General features: G+C 38.0%; 1 protein-coding gene across 3 annotated transcripts in view; it reads right to left on the bottom strand.

The window, feature by feature from the left end:
- Positions 1-574: 574 nt before the first annotated feature.
- ATP2B1 (ATPase plasma membrane Ca2+ transporting 1) overlaps positions 575-19,417 on the bottom strand; it is a 124,749-nt gene continuing 105,906 nt past the window's right edge. The window contains exons 15-21 of one of the 3 annotated variants that reach the window (XM_021091181.2): positions 17,697-17,888; positions 17,274-17,487; positions 16,616-16,827; positions 15,095-15,202; positions 12,961-13,143; positions 12,418-12,571; positions 575-3,839 (exon numbers count right to left, since the gene is read on the bottom strand). In XM_021091181.2, the coding sequence (XP_020946840.1) occupies positions 3,814-3,839; positions 12,418-12,571; positions 12,961-13,143; positions 15,095-15,202; positions 16,616-16,827; positions 17,274-17,487; positions 17,697-17,888 (1,089 nt within the window). In that variant the 3' untranslated portion in view covers positions 575-3,813. 3 annotated transcript variants of the gene reach the window in all.

The raw sequence follows: 19,417 nt of genomic DNA, 5'->3' as shown, positions 1-19,417 counted from the left end.
AAAGTCTTAGAGTTAATGTGAAAAAATAATTTTTCTCAAACCCGCATGGGAGTTCCCATCATGGCTCAACTGTTAATGAATCTGACTAGCATCCACGAGGACAAAGGTTCAATCCCTGGCCTTGCTCAGCGGGTTAAGGATCCAGCGATGCCTGAGCTGTGGTATAGGTTGCAGATGTGGCTCAGATCCTGTGTTGCTGTGGCTGTGGTGTAGACTGGCAACTGCAGCTCCGATGTGACCCCTAGCCTGGGACCTTCCATATGCCGTGGGTGCGGCCCAAAAAAGCAGAAAATGAATAAATAAATAAAAACATAAAACTCCCGTGGACTGCAGAAACGATCCATTGTGCTATAAAGACTGGAGATGGTGGGCAGGAGAGTAAGGACGATATATACCCACTTTCATTCCAGGGGTAAGATCATGCATATCACAACACTGATTAACTGTAACACAACCATAATATTTCAAGTACATTACAGAATTTTCATCAGTTAGGTTTTTAAAACTTCAGGTAGAAAAAAATTCCAATATATGATGCTCAGATCATTTAGATATTCAAAAAGTTCAGTCCCCATTCAGAAACAGATAAACAGTATATTTATTAAATGAGTTAAGACAAATAAACTTTACAAATAGACAAATAATAAAAGGCTCAGTGGCTAAAATAGATGGTAAGCATCATTGAAAGAAATCAACACCATCACGGTATCTCAGTTGGCTTACACGTGTAAAAAGAAATTTTCAAAGAGCAATTTCACAGAAATGAAGCCAGTTTTTTTCTTATAAACAAATCACCATTTCTTGGCTCAAAACTGACATCTGTTATGAAAATTACCATATCACATATTTATAAGATGACAAGGAGTAACTCATCTTCAAAGTGCAAGTAAGTCTATTTACAACCACAAAAAAGGCAATGATGAGGAGAAAAAGATTTTTAAAAAATATACAAAGATTAAAAACATTTGGGATGCAAAATTAAACAATTTTTTGGTTAGAGGATAAAAGAGAAAAAGTGATTGAATTACAGATGCTGATTTCAGCGATACATACTATATAATGGGATCCAAGATCTTTAACAGCTTGTTTGCGTTTTTTTCTACTTATATAATGCTCTGGAAATTTCTGGTAGAAATGACAGTGTCTCAAAGAGAGAAATACACACTAAGCATGTCTTGCTACGACTCCATGGATGTCATAAGACCCGTTTATGGACTAGAGTCGGTGTAAAAAGCCATTGCCTTGAGTTGAAAAATGAATACTGTGAAAGCTCAATACGAACCCTCCGAAGCACATGCACTTCTACATCTTTTGGTAATTACATTCATATTTAAGCATAACCAAAATAAAAAAGAAAACGGAAAACATTTCCCTTTTCTCGATTCCCTATGCCTGACAGGCTCTCCAGGTGACAGGGTAAATTTCTAGAGTTAAAGGGCTCTTCGAGATGGTCTAGGCCACCTCCCTCATTTAGGCTCCTAATTTTCCCGAGGTCATGCAGCACGTTAATGGCAAAACCAAGACCAGCAATCAGGTCTGGACGCCTGGCCTAGTACATGTTTCGGCATATCATGCTACCTCTTTTTACAGTATGATTTGCTATAAATACCTGATGAATAATGTGCAATTACAGATGCTGACAGAGCCAATGTGTTCCGGAAACTTGCAGAGGGTTACTGCAAAGCACTGATGGAGAGAAAAAGGTTTTCCCCCACCCACCAAAAATGTCAAGCACCATCGACTAAAGGTTTCTTCGCTGGGTCAGCACTCTCAGACGTTGCAGCAGTCCTCGTAAACCTTACGTCAGCCTGAGGATTGTACGGTGACATCTGGGCCCTAACACAGTGCCAGTTCCTAAAAGGTAGAGACAGAGGCGACAGAAGGGGGGAAGGCGGACCGAAGACACAAAGACGTAAAAGAACACAATTGGCTTAGAGATGGGCTTTCCAGCACATGGTAAATTAGTCCAGCTAAACGTCTGTTTTTAGGGCCTTTCCCATCTTTTCACAGAATCTCATTGTAAAGAACTAATTTGTTATTTGGCCACTTAGGGATGAAAACACATGCATCAAAGACAATGGGGATCGTTATTGATTTTAAACTGTGAGACTAGTTTAGGCAAACTAAGCTCTGGGAAGAACAAGTCAAACTGTGATGTTTCCTTAATCTGATTCTGTCAGCTTGCCACCAAGGAGCGAAAGGGGGTACTTCATGGGGCTGTTACCATCTTGAAATGTACTCCAATTGTGGGTAAAGAGAACGGACTGATGCAGCAGATATGTGGAACTGAGTGAAGAAGCGGAAGTTTCTTTTTAAAAAAACATTGCTGTGTATTTATTTAATAAAAGGGCATATTTATTTATGTTTACAAACAAGTTTCAAAAACAGAAGAAAAACAGGTATGCTTCTACTTACTAACCATTTTCAAAATGCCAACAGCCCTCATGCTGTATGAAGGTTTCTAAGGATTTATTAGAAAAATCAATACAGTTCACTCACAGGTCACCAAGACATCACTGAACTAACATGGTTAGACAAAAACAAAAAGGACTAAAGTTCTCTTGTAGTTTGATAGTTTGATTTAATTTGATTTGCCTGAAATAACAAAAGCATTTCAAGCTTCTTTCATTATGTAGTTGATGTCCTGCATTAAACAATCTACTAAATTCTGAACAAAGGTTATTAGCAAGTTTTCAAAAATTTTAAAAATTAAACAGTTGTTTCAAAACCATTAAGTAGTAAATGTATTTAAGAAACTAATTAGGACAGATGCCGTAACTTCATCAGAACACCACTGCTCATGTTTTTTTTTTTTTTTGTTTTGTTTGTTGTTGTTGTTGTTTTTTAAACAAAGCATTAGTGTTATCTATTTGGCTATTAGTATTAGCAATTTATCTACAATATTTAACAAGGTAAATTGTAGGCAAAAATTTAGTACAGTTTCAATAGAAACACCCCCCCATTTTTTTTCCTGAAAATACAGCAGTATTTGAAGGACTAATTTTTCTCTGCATCAGTTATAAGGAAGCTTCCCATCTATGAACAGGAACAAAAAAAGTATCTACAAACCTTGTAAACAGATCTGTATCATTTATAAACATAAATAATCCAAATTATTAACAGCCAACAGCAGAAATTAAAGCATCAATTCAATGATCCAGGGCTCTTTGCCTGCTTGCCCAGCTTGACTCCTCCCTCTCTCCCATCACGGATTGAGATAAACTAAAGCTTTGCTAATACACTGTTCAGGACCATTCTTAGGTTCTACTGATGATCCACAGGTCAACTTATGGTGAGTTACAGTTTATCTGTCAGTTCATTTCTCCCACCCCCCAAAAAGCACCCTCAGTCTGGCAGAAAGCTTTGCTTTTTTTTTTTTTAAAAAAATAAATCTACATTCGTACAAGTGTGTCTTCTGTTGAAGTCCAAAGACAAGAATACTATCTTGTCCGTCACAATATGTGAAAAGACCCAGTTTCAATTTGTTTCTTTACAATGCAGCTAGTGTGTTAACCTTCAGCTTACAATCAGAGCGATGTTTCCAAACTATGTAGTGGGCTTCCTGGGGATGAAGAGGTAGCAGACTTGTTCATTTCTATTGTAAGGTAGATCCCGCTGTCAACGGCATTGTTGTTTTTGTTGGGAGAGGGCGGAGGACTGCAGTTACGTTTTGTAGGAGCATCGTCTTCAGCATCAGTGTCATCGATAAGGGGGATGTGAGGCTCGGAATCTTCTATCCTAAACTCAGGATGCGTCATAAAGTTGTGAATTGAACTTCTTGATTCTGGCTTTTCTAACCCTTCATATAAAGAACTACGAAATGCATTCACCACTCGAATCTGTAAATATCAGAAAACACAGAGAGGTATCAGTACGCCATCAGCTTAGTTTTAAAAATGGTTCATTTATGAGTTTGAATCCACAAACAGCTAGGTATGAGTGAATCATATTTGCATGTAATGCAGTGGAACTTGCAATACACTGTAAAAAAAATGAATATTTTAGTAGGACACTACAGAACAACAAAACCACATACTCTAAGAATTAAGAGGTATAGAATTCAAAGTAATACGAAGCAAATCTCATTGTCACTGGCTAAGAATTTAATAGCCATTTTATAGGATTTTTTTCCCTAAGAAAACAAAATCAAACAGAAAAACAAACATAAAATTAACCATACACAAGCTTTAGCTGATTTTCTAAATTAAAAAAAATAATTTTTGAAAACAATTCAAATAAGTTAAAGTCAAGCACAGAGGGTTACTATTAATCATGCTAGGAATTAGGGTGTCACTGACTATGAAAAAGCCAAGCAATTATAAGCCGAATGCCACAATGAACTCACATCTACCCCACTACGCCCTTAATTAAAAAATAAAATAAACACAAAACCCAAATAAATATCTACAAAATGCCATTAAACAGCTATAAATAGTTGAGTATATGCCATTTGTCTGTAAAGGGTTAGTGTTTTTCTCTATAATATTAAAACTTAAATTTATATACTATAGGTCACCGCAAAGAACAGATTTAAAATAAAACAAAACAAAAAAACCCTCTGGGATTCTTCTGTGAAAAACTTCCCAAGGAGAAGAAACAAAGTCTTGCAGCGTTTCACCCTTAAACATAAAGCCCAACACCTGACCTTCCTTCTCAGAAGTGTGCTATATGGATGAAAAGAGATTAATGGGTCATTAACTGAAATACATTACTGTACATACTGACTTTTGGTCTCATAGACTCAGTGTGTTCCGGAGTTAAAAAAAAAGACAGAATCCAAATAGGTGAGTATCTAGTCCACATCAATTCAAGTACAGTGTTTGCTTTTGCCTTGATTTTAAAGAATCTAGTTTAGCAATGAAGACATTATTTACTTACAATGTTAAGTAATGGATATTGATATTCCAGAAAAAAAAGACCAAAGTCATCTTGTAAGTAGGAACCAACATCATCTCATGACTACGATATAAAAATAAATTTCTTCACATTTTATTCTTAAAAAATGTAACAGTTTATGCTCACATTTTTACTGTATATATTTCAGGCAAAGAGGTCTATTTGATATATGTCTTTTTTTATGAAGTAATCACTACAATCACGTTCATTAACATATCCAGTACATCACCTAGTTATCACTTGTGTGTGGGTGTGTGCGTGTGTGTGGTGAGAACATTTGAGATTGTGCCCATCTAGCAAATTTCAAGTACATCCTACAGCGTTGTTACTTGTAACCACCATGCTATACATCAGATCCCCAGAACGGAGTCATCTTGCGTAACTGAAATTTTGTATCCCTTGACCAGTATCTCGCAACTCCCTCTACTCCTGGTCCCCCGGTAACCACCATTCTACTTCTGGCTTCTAGGAATTTGACTATTTTAGATTCCCACTTCTGGGCATTTATCCAAAGGACCTGAAATCAAGATCTTGGAGTGGTTCCTACACTCCTATGTTCACTATAGCCAGTGGCCAGTGGGCACAGAGAACAGAAGCTGGAGGACCAGCCGGCAAATCTGGTGGGTGATGAGAGCTGCTCAGGATGACTCTCAAGTTGTTGCTTATTTAACTTGGTTGCTGGTATTGCTAACAGAGCTAGAGAAGCAACGGAGGTCTCTGCTGTTTTGACTAGTCTGGGTAAACAGAAGTAGTGAAGAATAGGAGTGAAGGGAGAAATAAATCAAATTTTAGTGCATTTGGGGAGCTGCAGAACATTGAAGTGAAAATATCCAGAGCTCAGAAGGAAGGTATGGGTTTAAGTTACAGATCCGGGAGGTATCAAAGCTCGAGGGGGAGCAGAGTGTAAAGAGTAAAAAACGTAGGTGAGGGCAGTGTGTCATGTGTACACAAATATACACACACCTGTGGCAGGTGAAATTAGATTCCTTTTTACCAAAGCTTTTCAATTTTGCTAAGATTTTTTCCCCTATCTGATAAGATTTATTAAATTATCCTAGAATATCAAAGCTTGAAAGGATGTTTGAAATATTTTATTCTAACCACTTCACAAATGATAGACGTGAGCGGCTGACGACAGGGTAGCTGATTTGCCAGGTCGCTACAAATTAGTGCCAGAATGTCTTAGCATCAATGATTCTGGACTTTTAACTCCAAGTTCTTTCAAGTCAATAAGAGAGAAGAACATAAGGATATTAACTTCATAACTAACTTGACTAGAATAAAATATTTGCTAAGATGAAGGTCAGCACCAGGACAAGGACAAGCTTAGAAATGCTCCAAAGCAATAAAGTTTTCAAAAAGCATTTCTCGGAGTGCCTGTTGTGGCTCAGTGGTTAACTGACCCAACTAGTATCCATGAGGACTCGGGTCCAATCCCTGGCTTTGCTCAGTGGGTTAAGGATCCAGTGTTGCTGTGAGCTGTGGTGCAGGTTGTAGACAGAGCTCAGATCCCGTGTTGTTGTGGCTGTGGCGTAGGACTGCTGCTATAGCTCTGATTCGGCCCCTGGCTCGGGAGCTTCCATATGCTGCAGGTGTGTTCCTAAAAAGACCAAAAAAAAAAACCAAAAAACAAAAAACCAACACGAAAAAACAAGAAAAAACCCGAAACAAAAACAGAAAAACAGTTCTCACATTAGGCACAGAGAATAAAATCTGAACTAGATCAATTTTACTTTCTACTCATAAATAAGAAAATACTCTCCAACTAAGGCATGATACTAAGCTAGTTTATACATGCTCTGATCTCTATTACCTTCTATAGGTAAAATTCTCACAGCACAGTAGTAATTCTAAGTAATTAAAAAGCACAACTGGGTACATGATATACTGTAGGTAGATAGAAAACCAAAATACTAAATAAACACCACAAATAAATCAGTTTAAACAGAAATATAAGAAGTAATCCCAATTACCTATTTTTTTGGACAATCCAACCCTTACTGCTTATTTGAACCCTTACTGCTTTAAGTTAGTCTTTTAACTTAATTCTTTTAATGGCTATTGAGACCTACCACTTACATTATAACCCCTAAAATGATTAGAACTAAGAAAAATCCAACAATTCCTACATCAAGAAAAAAAATTTTTTTGGCTGCAACTGCTGCCTGTGGAAGTTTCTTGGTCAGGAGCTGAACGTGCATCGCTATTGTGGCCTATGGCCACAGCTGTGCTACATGGGAATTTCCAAGGGAAAAAAAATTGTTTTTTCTTCTTGTGGTCACATCTGTGGATATATAAGTTCCTAGCCCAGGGGTCTAACTGGAGCTGCAGCTGCAGCCTACACCATGGCAATGGCAACACTGGATCTGAGGTGCATCTGCAACCTACACTGCAGCTTGCAGCAGCACTGGATCCTTAACCCACTGAGCAAGGCTGGGAATTGAACCTGTATCCTCAGGGAGATAATGTTGGGTTCTTGACCTGATGAGCCAAAATGGGAAATCCATGAGAAAAATTTTTAGAGTAATTCATTGAGAGAAAAACAAACAAAAAACAGAAGAAAACACTGCATGAGGCATATATAGCAAACAAAAAACTGAAGTGATTATTAAAATCATAAAGTAATTTTAGTAAACTGAAAATGATTATCAACATAGGAAGTAACAAATCAAATTAAGGTCATGCACCCTGCTTAAATCACCTATTTTCTTAAATATAATCCTGACTTTTGATAACAAAAGAATATTATTGCCTAAAACAATGTACACAAGAAGATGGCTCTAAACTATGAAACTACTTAATCAGCAGCTGACATATCTTCCCTTCAACAGACTGCACGTTTCTGAAATTTGCATTCATCACTACTTTTACTGTGTGCACAATAAATTAAAGGATTTCGGTGGTAAACCAAAAGATACTTTGCAATAGGAAAGAAATTCTAGGTTGTTTTTCAAAGTTGTATATTTGCATATCAAATTTTCTCAAAGTGACACCCACACGTTCATTATCTGGAATAGGGGTTGGAAAACATTTTCTGAAAAGGGCCAGATGGTAAATATTTTAGGTTTAGTGAGCTATCTGGTCTCTGATGCAACTCAACTCTGCTTCGCAAGACCACCAAAGACATTCATTAAATGAACAAGCTATGTTCCAGTGAAAGTTTATTTTCAAACAGCTAACAGGGCAGATTTGGCCCATAGGCTATGGTCGGCAGACCTTTTTTCTGGAAGACCAAATTTTTCCTCTATGTCTCCTTTCCAGGAACACCTAACTTCTGATTCAGCAAAATAATCTACTAATGGTGAAGACTGCTATGAGAAGGATACAGCTGACAAAGAAAAGCAAGAGGGTCTTCTCTCGAGATCTTAGACGATCTGACTAGTAAGTGAGGACAAAGGATGATCTCTCTAGAGGCGTTTCAGGCTTAGCATATGATAAAGTTGAAATGGATTATAATTTTATTTGGCAAAGCAAAAACTCCAAATGGTTAACGAAGGGGATAGCGGGGGAGTGGGGGAGAGCTAAGTGTGGACGTTGGGATTAACGTATACACACCACCATGTATAAAACAGATGAACACCAAGGACCGGCTGTCTAGCACAGGGAACTATATTCAAGACTGTAATAACTTATAACAGAAAACATGTCTGAAGTAGAATATATATATATATATATGTGTGTGTGTGTGTATAACAGAATCACTTTTCAGTATCCCTGAAACTAACATAACATTGTAAATTAACTATATTAAAAAATTGTAAAAAAAAAGAGTCAAAGTAGTTTGATGAACACAGATATTTCTAAGATTGTTCTATATTAGGGAAGAACACAGTGAGGCAATGAAATCATTCATTAAATGTATCAACACCATTACCCTGGCTACATGTACCCGGCAACTCAGAGGTTTCACATGTAGTTGTTCATCAGAAAAAGAGTCTGACGCAGGTCTGGGTGGGTATGTCTTAAAACAGAGCTGATGAGTGATTTAATATTTAATATAAATCCTAGAACACCATTATCCAAAAAATACAGTAAATATGATAAATCTAAGCTCATATGATACTACTCCTAATGAGAAAAGTCAATTATTTAAAATTTTGCTGAAATAAAAAAAAAAAAAAAAGAAAAACACCAGAATATATGCCACCTAGGAGATAAACTGGTCAAAGTTTAACATAAAGCTAATCATGAGAAAACAATCAAATCCAGAAAACAGGACACTTTTTAAGACAATTTGCCTGGATCTCTTTAAAAAGTCAATGTTATGAAAAATAAAAGCAGAGAAAATGGATCCTGGTTAAAGTAGATAAACAGTCCAAACACACACCGCTAAATGTCCTTTCTTGGATCCTGGATCAAAAAAGTTATAAAGGACATTTTGGAGGCAACTTGGAGAAATCTGAATATGGACTGTATATTAGACAAAATGGTATCAAAGCTCGATTTCTTGGATGTGGTTCTACAGTAGGACTACACAGGAGAGCACCTGCTGAAGTACTCAGAGATGGAATTTCTATCTGCCACTTCTTTTCTACGGCTCAGAAAAAGGTATCTATTAACATTATTAGATAAAGCAAATGTCATAAAATATTAAGAAACGATATATCCAGGTGAAAAGTATTCATGTACTAATTTTTCAGCTTGTCTGGCAGTTTGAACTGTTTCAAATTTAAAGTCTTGAGGGGAGGGAGTCTATCAGGATTAAGTCTCAGTGTGGCGCCTTCTTGTGGGACATAAATGGATGCTCACCTTCTATTTCAGCCTCACCAACTCTTGATATCTTATTACTCTTTCAGGACCAACCTCTGTTGTCAGCTGAAGTTCTCTCAAGGGGTTGGCTTGGGAGTCGTTTTCCTGACTTCCCAGGGCGGCTTAGAGCCCCTGTTAGAACATTCTCTGCTCTCAGGTAGGAACTGCCAACTCCTTGTCTGAAGTCCGTACTAGACCACGAGGCCTGGAGGTCCGAGAGCAGCGAGGGCGACGGCAGGCCTTCCGGTGTGAAAGCAGACAACCAGATACCAGTAGGAGACGAAGGCGCCAGCGGCGACACGCCCTCAAAAACCAGGAGCAGAGCGTGACACCCACGGAAGGGAGGGATTCGACTGACATCAGCCTTCAGTCGAATCCCCTGCAATCAATCGGTATACACCTTTCATTCAGGTAGGCAGCACCACTGTAACTTCTAAAAAGGTTCCTATCCGTCCACGCGTGCCCATGTCTAACGTGACAGGGCGTGTCCGGCTTGACAGCCCGCACCTGCTCCTTGCTCTACATCATGATGCCACTGTTCACCAGCCAGGGGCAAGTCATTTAAACTCCAAGTCAGTTTCCACACCTATAAAATGGGCACAGTTCCTGTTCTGTCACACCATTAAAGACAACAAATGAAAATTACTTAAGCAACGAGTGGTGAACAGACAAGCTCTGAGTAAACAGCTTCCCTTTCAACGGCACTGTTTCCTCCCTCAATTCATCTCGGTCCCAGCTTCCCAAGGCTCCTTTAGTGCTTCACGGGCTAAAGACCAAATGAAAAAGAGGTGTCTGCTCGAATCAGGTCTCTCAGATGATTTCAAAGGTAGGGATGAGGGGTGGGTGGGTTTCTATCTTTAGTGCCTCTGATATACTGAGAATTCACCATGAAATCAAGACACTAATTCAGAGTAAGGATGATATAGGTTAGAGGACTTACAGGGAGTTTACAAAAAAAAAAACTTTTATTAAAAACCTGAAAGAATATTTGTCATTCTAGTCAATTACTGAAAATTATGACACGTAATGATCCAATAATCAACAGAAATCATATGATCATTTCTCAAAGATGCAAAGAAGCATTTGACAAAATTCAACAGCCATTTACGATAAAAACTCTTAACAAAACAGGTATAGAGGGGGAGTTCCCGCATGGCTCAGTGGGTTAAGGATCCTGTTCTGTCATGCAGAGGCTCAGGTCACTGCTGCGGCACAGGTCTGATCCCTGGCCGGGGAACTTCCATATGCCACGGGCACCCCCCCCCAAAATAATGGTCAAAAGATCTGAACATTCTTGCAAAGAAGGTACACAAATGGCCAACAAGTACATGAAAAGATGCTCAACATCACTAATCATCAGGGAAGCACAAATCAAAACCACACTGAGACATCACCTCACATTTGTTAGTTTAATTACCACATCGAAAAGACAAGAAAAAACAAATGTTGGCAAGGATGCGGACAAAAGGGAACTCTTGTGCACCACTGGAGGGAATGTGAAGTGGTACAACCACGATGGAAAACAGTATGGCGATTTCTTAAAAACCAAAAACAGAACTACCATAGGATCCAGGAACTCCACTTGTGGGTATTTACCGGAGGAAAACAAAATTACTGATTTGAAAAGATACAGGTGCCCCAACGTTCACTGTAGCATTATTTACAAGAGCCAAGATATGGAGACAACCTAAGTGTCCACTGATGAATGAATGGGTAAAGAAACTATGGTGTATACACATACACAAATACACACACACACACACACACAGTATTTCTCAACCTCCAAAAAAGAAGGAAGTCTTGCCATTTGTGAAAATATAGATAAACCCTGAAGGCATTATTGTCCTAAGTAAATAAGTCAGACAGATACAGACAAATACTGTATGATCTCTCTTACATGAGGAATCTTAAAAAAAAACTCCAAAAAACAAAAAACAGAACACCAAACTCATAGATACAAAAAATAGATTGGTTGCTGTAACGAGATGAAAGGTGAGCAGGGTTGGGGAGAAATGAGTTAACTTAAAAAAAAAAACTGAATACAAAATTTTGAAAAAATGTACTTTCCTCATTTCTTTGGAAAACTTAGAACATTTTCTTATCTAGGAAGGAATTTTAACTTAAATTGATTATGTAAGTGAAAAAAAAAAAAAAGCCACAAACATACCAAAGAACTTTGAATCTTACACAAAGACCCCTTCTCAAAAACAAAACAAAATTAAAAAAACCCCACAAAGCAAGGCCACAGTCCAGGCTCAGAAGGCAAACACGTAGCTACTATATGCTCAGTACTTTTCTTCAGGGAACTAACTCACTTTCCAAGCTGAACCAGATACAAGTCAAAGCGCTCAGTTCATTTTTAGCTTTAAAAATGCAATTTCTTGGTTCTGTTGGATCAGTTTCAAATCACATGCTTCTGGGAATCATGCAGTATGAACATGTTTAAAGGCATATACTCAAAAATTTATAGTAGTTTCACAAATTCTAAGCTACAGTTTTATTCCCCATATTAACTATCAGAGTTAATTAGCCGAGAGACAAGCTCACAGATTTCATGTCTGATCTTTGGTTGCAATTGTTCCACCTGTAATCTAGCCCTCTAAGAAATAAAACAACAACAACGACAACACTTTGAGGTCTCAATCCACTTTACGAAAAGAAAGCTTTATGAAAAGCCTGAACAATGAATTTAAACATTAAGGAGAAAATGAGAAACGTTAGGTGTGTGAAGTAGGAAATGTTAATTTCATGCACTTAGGAACACACACTCACACCCCACAGTAGTAGAAGCAGTAGAAGAGGAAAACACTACATGTGTAGGGGTAGAAATATTTGTTACATCATGATGCTGGCTGGCGATGGAGGGTTGCCGCCTTAGAGCCCCCTGAATGGAACTTCCACTCTGGAAAGCATTCACTACATCCATCTGCAAGGAATCAGAGATTGTGACAGCTTGCTCAGCAAGAGAGAGAGAGAACAAGAGAAAGGACCATTCCATCTATCAACATATACAAAAGTAAAGAAAAAGGCACTTTTTACAGAGCAGATAAATAGGCAAGAGTAGCATTTGGAGATGCAGGGGAGAAAACAGCTAGGAGAAAAGGAGCTCAGGGGAATATCAACACATTCTTTCATGGTCAGTTTCATGAACTTTCATTCATTCCAGAAAGCAGTACTATTTTTTCCAAAAGAGTAAGTTTTGTGGGTTGGGGAGGCTAGAAGGAAGTGAAGGAGCACATTCAAACCTCCTCCCGGGTCCAAAAGCCCTTGGCTCCTGTGCCCATCGTCTCTCCTACCTCTCCACCAGGCCCATACCTGCGTCTGGATTCTGTTCAGACCTCTAAACCACAAGATCTGGCCACGCCGCAACTCCCGTTCAGCGTGATCAATCTCTTCCACATCCTCTGCTAACTCCTCCTCAGGAATCTCTTCCTTCTGTGTTCCATGACCAGCTTCTTTTAGAAATTTTAAACGGCTAGTTGGAATTGTTGAAATAAGCTACAACACAGGGGAAAGAACTTAGAAACAAATCGTATCATAATACAATTAAACCGATCGCCTTTAACACAGAAAAGGTATGAAAAGGGGCAAGCATAGCCAACTATCTTTACCAATGAAGCAATGAGATCCTGTCCATCAGAGGCTGTCTTTCTCAAAACAAAAAATATTACTCCTCTTAGCTACATAAACAATTTGTTTGGAGGGTGAAAATTGTTCCTGAATGGAAATAACCTGATTACGTTTTGACATTTTATTTAGGACAGTCAAGACAGTACATTATACAGCCATGCTTTAATACGTACATATTTACTTAAATTCATGTGAATTAGATTATATTTACTTAAATTCATGTGAATTAATTTATTTTAAATAAAATTAAAAAAATAGCAGGTGGTTGTAGAGGATGCAACATAACTTGACATTTCATTAGTGCTTTAAGGATTCAATGAGAAAAAACACCCAAATGTAAAAAATCTTCAAGGTTGAACTGAAAAAACTTTGGCTTATTACATGTATATTTTCATAAAATGCAACTATGTAATACTGGATTAACACTGACTGAAAATAACACCAAACAAGATTCCCCAGAAGACATACAAGATACAAAAACAGCAATATGTATTAACTTCTAAGTGTTAACAGCCATTCCTTAAGGAACGTGGCCATTCATCAAGCAAGTTGGGAATCAGGCATGCAGGCAGAATCAGAAATGCTCAAAGAACTTCTAGTCCAATCACCTCATTTTAGAGATGAAACAGGATCACAGACACAGGAAATGACTCGTTCATGGAGTGACTAAGACCCTAAGTCTCCTGACTAACAGCATCAGTGCTTTCTACCTCCGTCCACCTAAAGTCAACAGGCAGCGTCAACCGAGGACAGGAACTGATGCCTGCTGGGCATGCACGCTATACTGAATTTCCTCTTCCTGAATTTAGCTAGATTTTGAGGGAGGTTGTGGGGTTTGGTTTTGCCTGTGAGGGAACATTAGAAAGTAACTAGAACAGTCATCAAAAAAAAAAAAAAAAAAAAAAAGGGGGGGGGGGATCCGGTATGGATCCAACTTAAAAGAAGTCAATTAAAGAGGTTTTTACAAGTAAGACGAGAAACCTCAGAACCTAGAAACACAATTAGGAAAAGGTGAATGAGATAAAAGGCGCAAAAAGACTGAGTTAAGGTTAAGTAAAATCTGGATGTTCTGTTACACTGACTTACAAAATGACAGTAAATTAGTTCACACTAGTTACACACCAACAGCCTACGGTAACTTAAGTTAGTACAGATTATCATTACAGTGATGGCAATGGACTTAAAATGAACAACACACAAACCATTACCACTTATCTTTTTAAAAACGAAATGCATCTGCAAGTTAGCTACCTATAGTGAAGATGAAGGCTATCTCATTTTTCAGGCACTGTATTTAATATATATACTGTTAAAACCATCTGATCCAAATAATCTAAAATGTCATTCTGTGGCCAATGTTTCCAGATATTTATGGAAACATTTTTCGCATCAAGTGAAACTCAGGATTTTTCCTATGCTACATTTTTATTAAATTATCTAAGAAAATGATAAAAAGTAACATATACAATATTTTTATTAAAACATTAATTTTGAAACTGCGAAAGTAGGTAATAGAGCAAAAGATACAGTTGTAAGTGCATCAACTTAATAACAGCTGTAAATCTTGTTCTAAATAACAAGTTAAAAAACCAGGTAAGAAATTACATTGTATAAGCATAATTATAATAAACAGCAAGTGACAAATGAGAACAAATTTTATATTAAAAAACAACTCTGAATGCCCTTTCTCGACCCGGAATGAAAACTACCTAGAATCATGTTATAGAACTGATTAAATGTACACACACTAAAAATTAAAAAAAAAAAAATCACTTTAGGTTTAAACAAAAAATGATGAGGTTTTGTTTATTTTTTTTACCTGGCCCCAGAGTAACGTTCCCATTCCTAGGAATATTGACCATAGCCACTGTTCTATTGAAAGTTCTGAACAACTGAAAGGTTTTCCACCAAACTGCACAATTATTATCTGGAGAAATAATCAAGAATAAATTTATTTAGTGAAGTTGTTGACTTACATTCTGGCCCATGCTCCTTATCTCACTGTGGACTTGCAATAAACAGATCAGTGGCTGATTCACAGACCACACTCTGAGTAGCGTGGGAATACGTATGAAGCATTGAAAAATGACACCTCACATCAACTGTTTTGGGGATATCAACCTATGTTAGGAACTAAGTTTTATCAGATTTGCTTGATAGAGATAGGCAATTACATTTTTGCAGACCTATATATTTAAAAACAGATAAAATAAACCTAATTCTAACAGTAAGTAAAAGCTAAAATTTTAGCATACCATCAACAGTGATTTTTACAAAATCAACATAAAATACTTCCAGAAACTACATAACAAGTAAGCAAAATTTCCCCCACAGTTTACAGAAACTGAAAGCAAAAACAGAAACAGTCTGCACAGAAATAATTAAGTCTGGGGTTTTGGGTTTTGCTATCCACAGTGCACAAGGTATAGACTGAATAAACTCATCAAAATTCTTAGCTCTTCATTCTGAAATAAGCCCTATCACTGTCTGAGTCTATGGTTGAAAAGCTCACTCTTAAATTTGAAATCTTACTGTGTTTATTGATTTACTGGTGTGGATCATGCATCATTTACTTACTCGTTGTGATTCCAGATTCTGCTATTAACAATCATTTGCATAGAAGAGTACCACAGAATCCAAGAGGATATAAAAACATAGGTATAATATATAGTTATGTAAAAATGACCATATGTAAAGTGATGTTTAGTTTTGTCCTTAGAATGACTTTTATAAAAATGGGAAAATTAAATCCTTCCTGTTTCATCTTCATTCCTCACACTCAATTCTCCACTTCCTTTTCTGTCTTGTTTTGACAATATTACAAAATGGAAAAGTGGCACATTCCAACTCAGGATGCAGTCATTCAGAATCACATGGATTTTAAAATATTCATTCCCAAACCATTTATTATTTAATAATGAACTCAACTGTAGAACTACAATGTTATTAACTGTTAGGAGCAATTAAATGGTCACTCTGGCTAGATTAAAAAGTGGTTAACTGTAAGACTGGCCTAAAATAACGTAAAAACATTATAACGGTTTTCATAATAACAATACAGAATGAATACTCAGAATCAGAGTGACTATGAAATACCACATAGAACTGGTAGTGCAGTTACAGTGGCATTAGCTTAGTATGCTCATTCACACGTAGAATTTTAGGACAGGGCAAATTTTCACGTGAGTCATGGTATCTGAAACTCTTTTTGATGTCATCAAGGCAATACACGGAAGTCCCACACATTGTAGTCAGCTAATTTCTGGAACAAGCCACCTATAGTTTACTTAAGAACGCCGCATAATAACCAAATTTGAAACTATCTTTTACAATTACCCACCTGTACCACAAAAGTGCCTAAAACAATTGTGCAGAAGATGGCATTATTAAAGATTCCTTCAAATACATTTCTTTCACCGTGAATTTTCCGTGCATTTATTTCGTTGAAAAGTTGCATCAGTACAAAGGTGTTAAAAACAATAGTGTAATGTTCTGACGGAGGAGCGTGCAAAGGAGCATTTCTTCCACTATCAATATCAAAAAACTTTTCTCCTGAAAGAATGAAAAATCACTGTTTTGTAATTATCATACAAAATACCATAACATTTCAAGGAAGTAGGCAATAACAAAACCTAGCCAGACCTTTCTCGGCTCTCCCATAAGCCACAGAGAAAGAGGTGGAAGAGACCTGGGATTCTCTAGGACAACCCTCCTCTTTTATACAGGAGGAAACAGGAGACCCCCAAACTGGGGTGACATGTTCAAGATCTCACATCTAAGGTAGCAGTGGAGCCAGGACCAGAAATTTGGACTCCTTTTACTTCCCTCTACCATCTATCACACAGCCTCTCAAGGTGATAGAGAGGAAAAATTACAGATAAATGGAGCATCAGAAAGAAAACAACTTCTGTCCTTGAAAAACGTGTGACATTAAAACATCTGGGATACTGGCTTGGAGAAGAAATGAACTGAAGCTTTAGCAGGCATTGAATTCTTACCAGCAAACAAGAGTGTAAAGACTACCACCAGCTGATAGAATGCATGACCCAAAATATTCTTCATCATCGTGCGTGAGATGAGAGGCTTATTTCTACCGTAAGGTTTCCGAAGCAAGAGGGACTCAGTGGGGGGCTCGGTGGCCAGAGCCAGGGAAGCGAGTGTGTCCATGATGAGGTTCACCCACAGCATCTGCACCGCCTTCAGCGGGGAATCCTAGAAAAGACAGGGCTCTCAATGAACGGTCACGACTATTGAGGGACTCAGTGATCCTCAGGAAACCACTTGTACTTAAAAACTCAGAGAACAGAACAGGAGTACATTTTTCACAGCAACCTAAAATACTACGCTTTGCCTCACTTAAGGAGTTCAGTGCTTTAACAAGGCAGGTTATACACATTTTAATGAACAAACTGTTGACTTACTTGAGTAATACAGGCGCCCGTGAAAGCAACAATCACTGCTACTACATTGACAGTGAGCTGGAACTGAAGAAATTTGGAGATGCTGTCGTAGACATTTCGTCCCCACATAACTGCTTTAACAATGCTCGTAAAGTTGTCATCTGTGAGGATGATGTCTGATGCTTCTTTAGCTACGTCAGTTCCAGCGATACCCTATTGGAAAAAACTTCTGTGACTTAGACTAAATGTTTAAAACACATGTGAAAGGATCACATACATTCTGTAAACAAAACTTTATCATCATATTTAAGAATGACTGACTTAAGTTTACTGGAAAAGGGTATCACAGGACACAGTTATTCTAAGATACCACCTCCTGGGAAAACATTCTATCTCAGCAGAAACTGAACCTAAAGAAGAGGCACTGAAAATAAAGTTTAAATTAGGTTAAAAAAGAGAAATGGACACAGGCATTAACCAAGTTCCCTCCAAAAGTCACACTAAAAGGTATTTTTTTTTTATTAAAAAATAAAAACTCACAAAGACACAAAGTTAATGGGGGAAAGAGATACTACAAAAACACTTAAGAGGCTGGAAAGCAAATAACCACATAGTAAACAACTCAGTAGACTCAGAAAGCTGAAGCCTAAACCAACAGTAGGGAGAGCAGAGACGTAGCCTTTTTTGCACAATAGGATCCTCTGATATAAGGCTCAGGACTTGGCAGCACCAGGCAGCCCTGGAGGTAGGGTGACAGCATGAATGAGAACAGTAGGAATTCTTGAAAGTCCATCAAAGACACTGAAGAAGTGCTGAGAAGTCCAACTTGAGCACAACAACGTCCCTCAACAGTGGAATGAGAAGGATTAGTAAAAATGAGGGAACCACAGCTACATGTACAAGACGGATGACTCTTAGAAGGAGAATGATGCATTAAGGAAGATGAACGTAAAATGATATACATGATTCTTATGTACAAAGTTCAAAAGCAAACAAGTTATCTTTAGAATACTGGTTATCTCTGCAGAGAAACAGAGCAGGAATGAGAAGGGAGTATGTGAGTGCAAAATACATCCTATTTTATTTCTGGCCTTGCATAACACAGGTCGGTTATCTTGTCATAACCCACTCAGTGTGTACTTACGACACAGATGCTTTTCTGCATGTGTGTTATATGTTAGTAACAACATTAAAAGAAAAGGCAGCAGAGCCTTCAAGCCTCTCCCCAAGTCCACGCACCTAGGCGGTGTGCCCCTCGCTGAGCTGGCGCATGACTCTAATTTAATAGACAAGGGTGCAACAGAGACCGTTTAGCCTGAAGGATACCTAGTGCTGTTGAGTACAGGGGTGCTGTACTGAAAAAGGAGGGGGAGAGTGACGAGTAACTCTGTTCAGTGAATGTAGAGACCACCAGGCTTCTTTCTTTACTTGTTTCCCAGAACACCCTCTGAAGCTTATAGCTATATATTATACCTATGTCTTCCCAGGATTGCCCTCTGGTCCGCAGATTTGAAAATTCTTTCCTGAAAATCTGAGCATCATAGGAGAAGAGACCTAAAAATGCTGAAAATTCAAGGTACCCTAAGGAAGCGGAATGGCCAAGCCAGACCACTTTACCAAGAAGCTTCCGGTTGACCAATTCCATCTGGAGGCCTGAGGCATCCCAGCTTTTCGGCTTTCTATCAGTGAATGAGCAGAGGCAGCCAAGGATCCCCTGACATCTGAGGAAAGCACTAACCTGA

The sequence above is a fragment of the Sus scrofa genome, chromosome 5 (assembly GCF_054392235.1).
Source record: "Sus scrofa isolate SSC_HxYL_T2T_F1_AM1 chromosome 5, Sscrofa_HxYL_maternal_Yorkshire_Landrace_v2.0, whole genome shotgun sequence".
Lineage (NCBI taxonomy): Eukaryota > Metazoa > Chordata > Mammalia > Artiodactyla > Suidae > Sus > Sus scrofa.
Note: the sequence above shows the minus strand (reverse complement) of the source record. Positions and strands in the feature narration are given on the sequence as shown.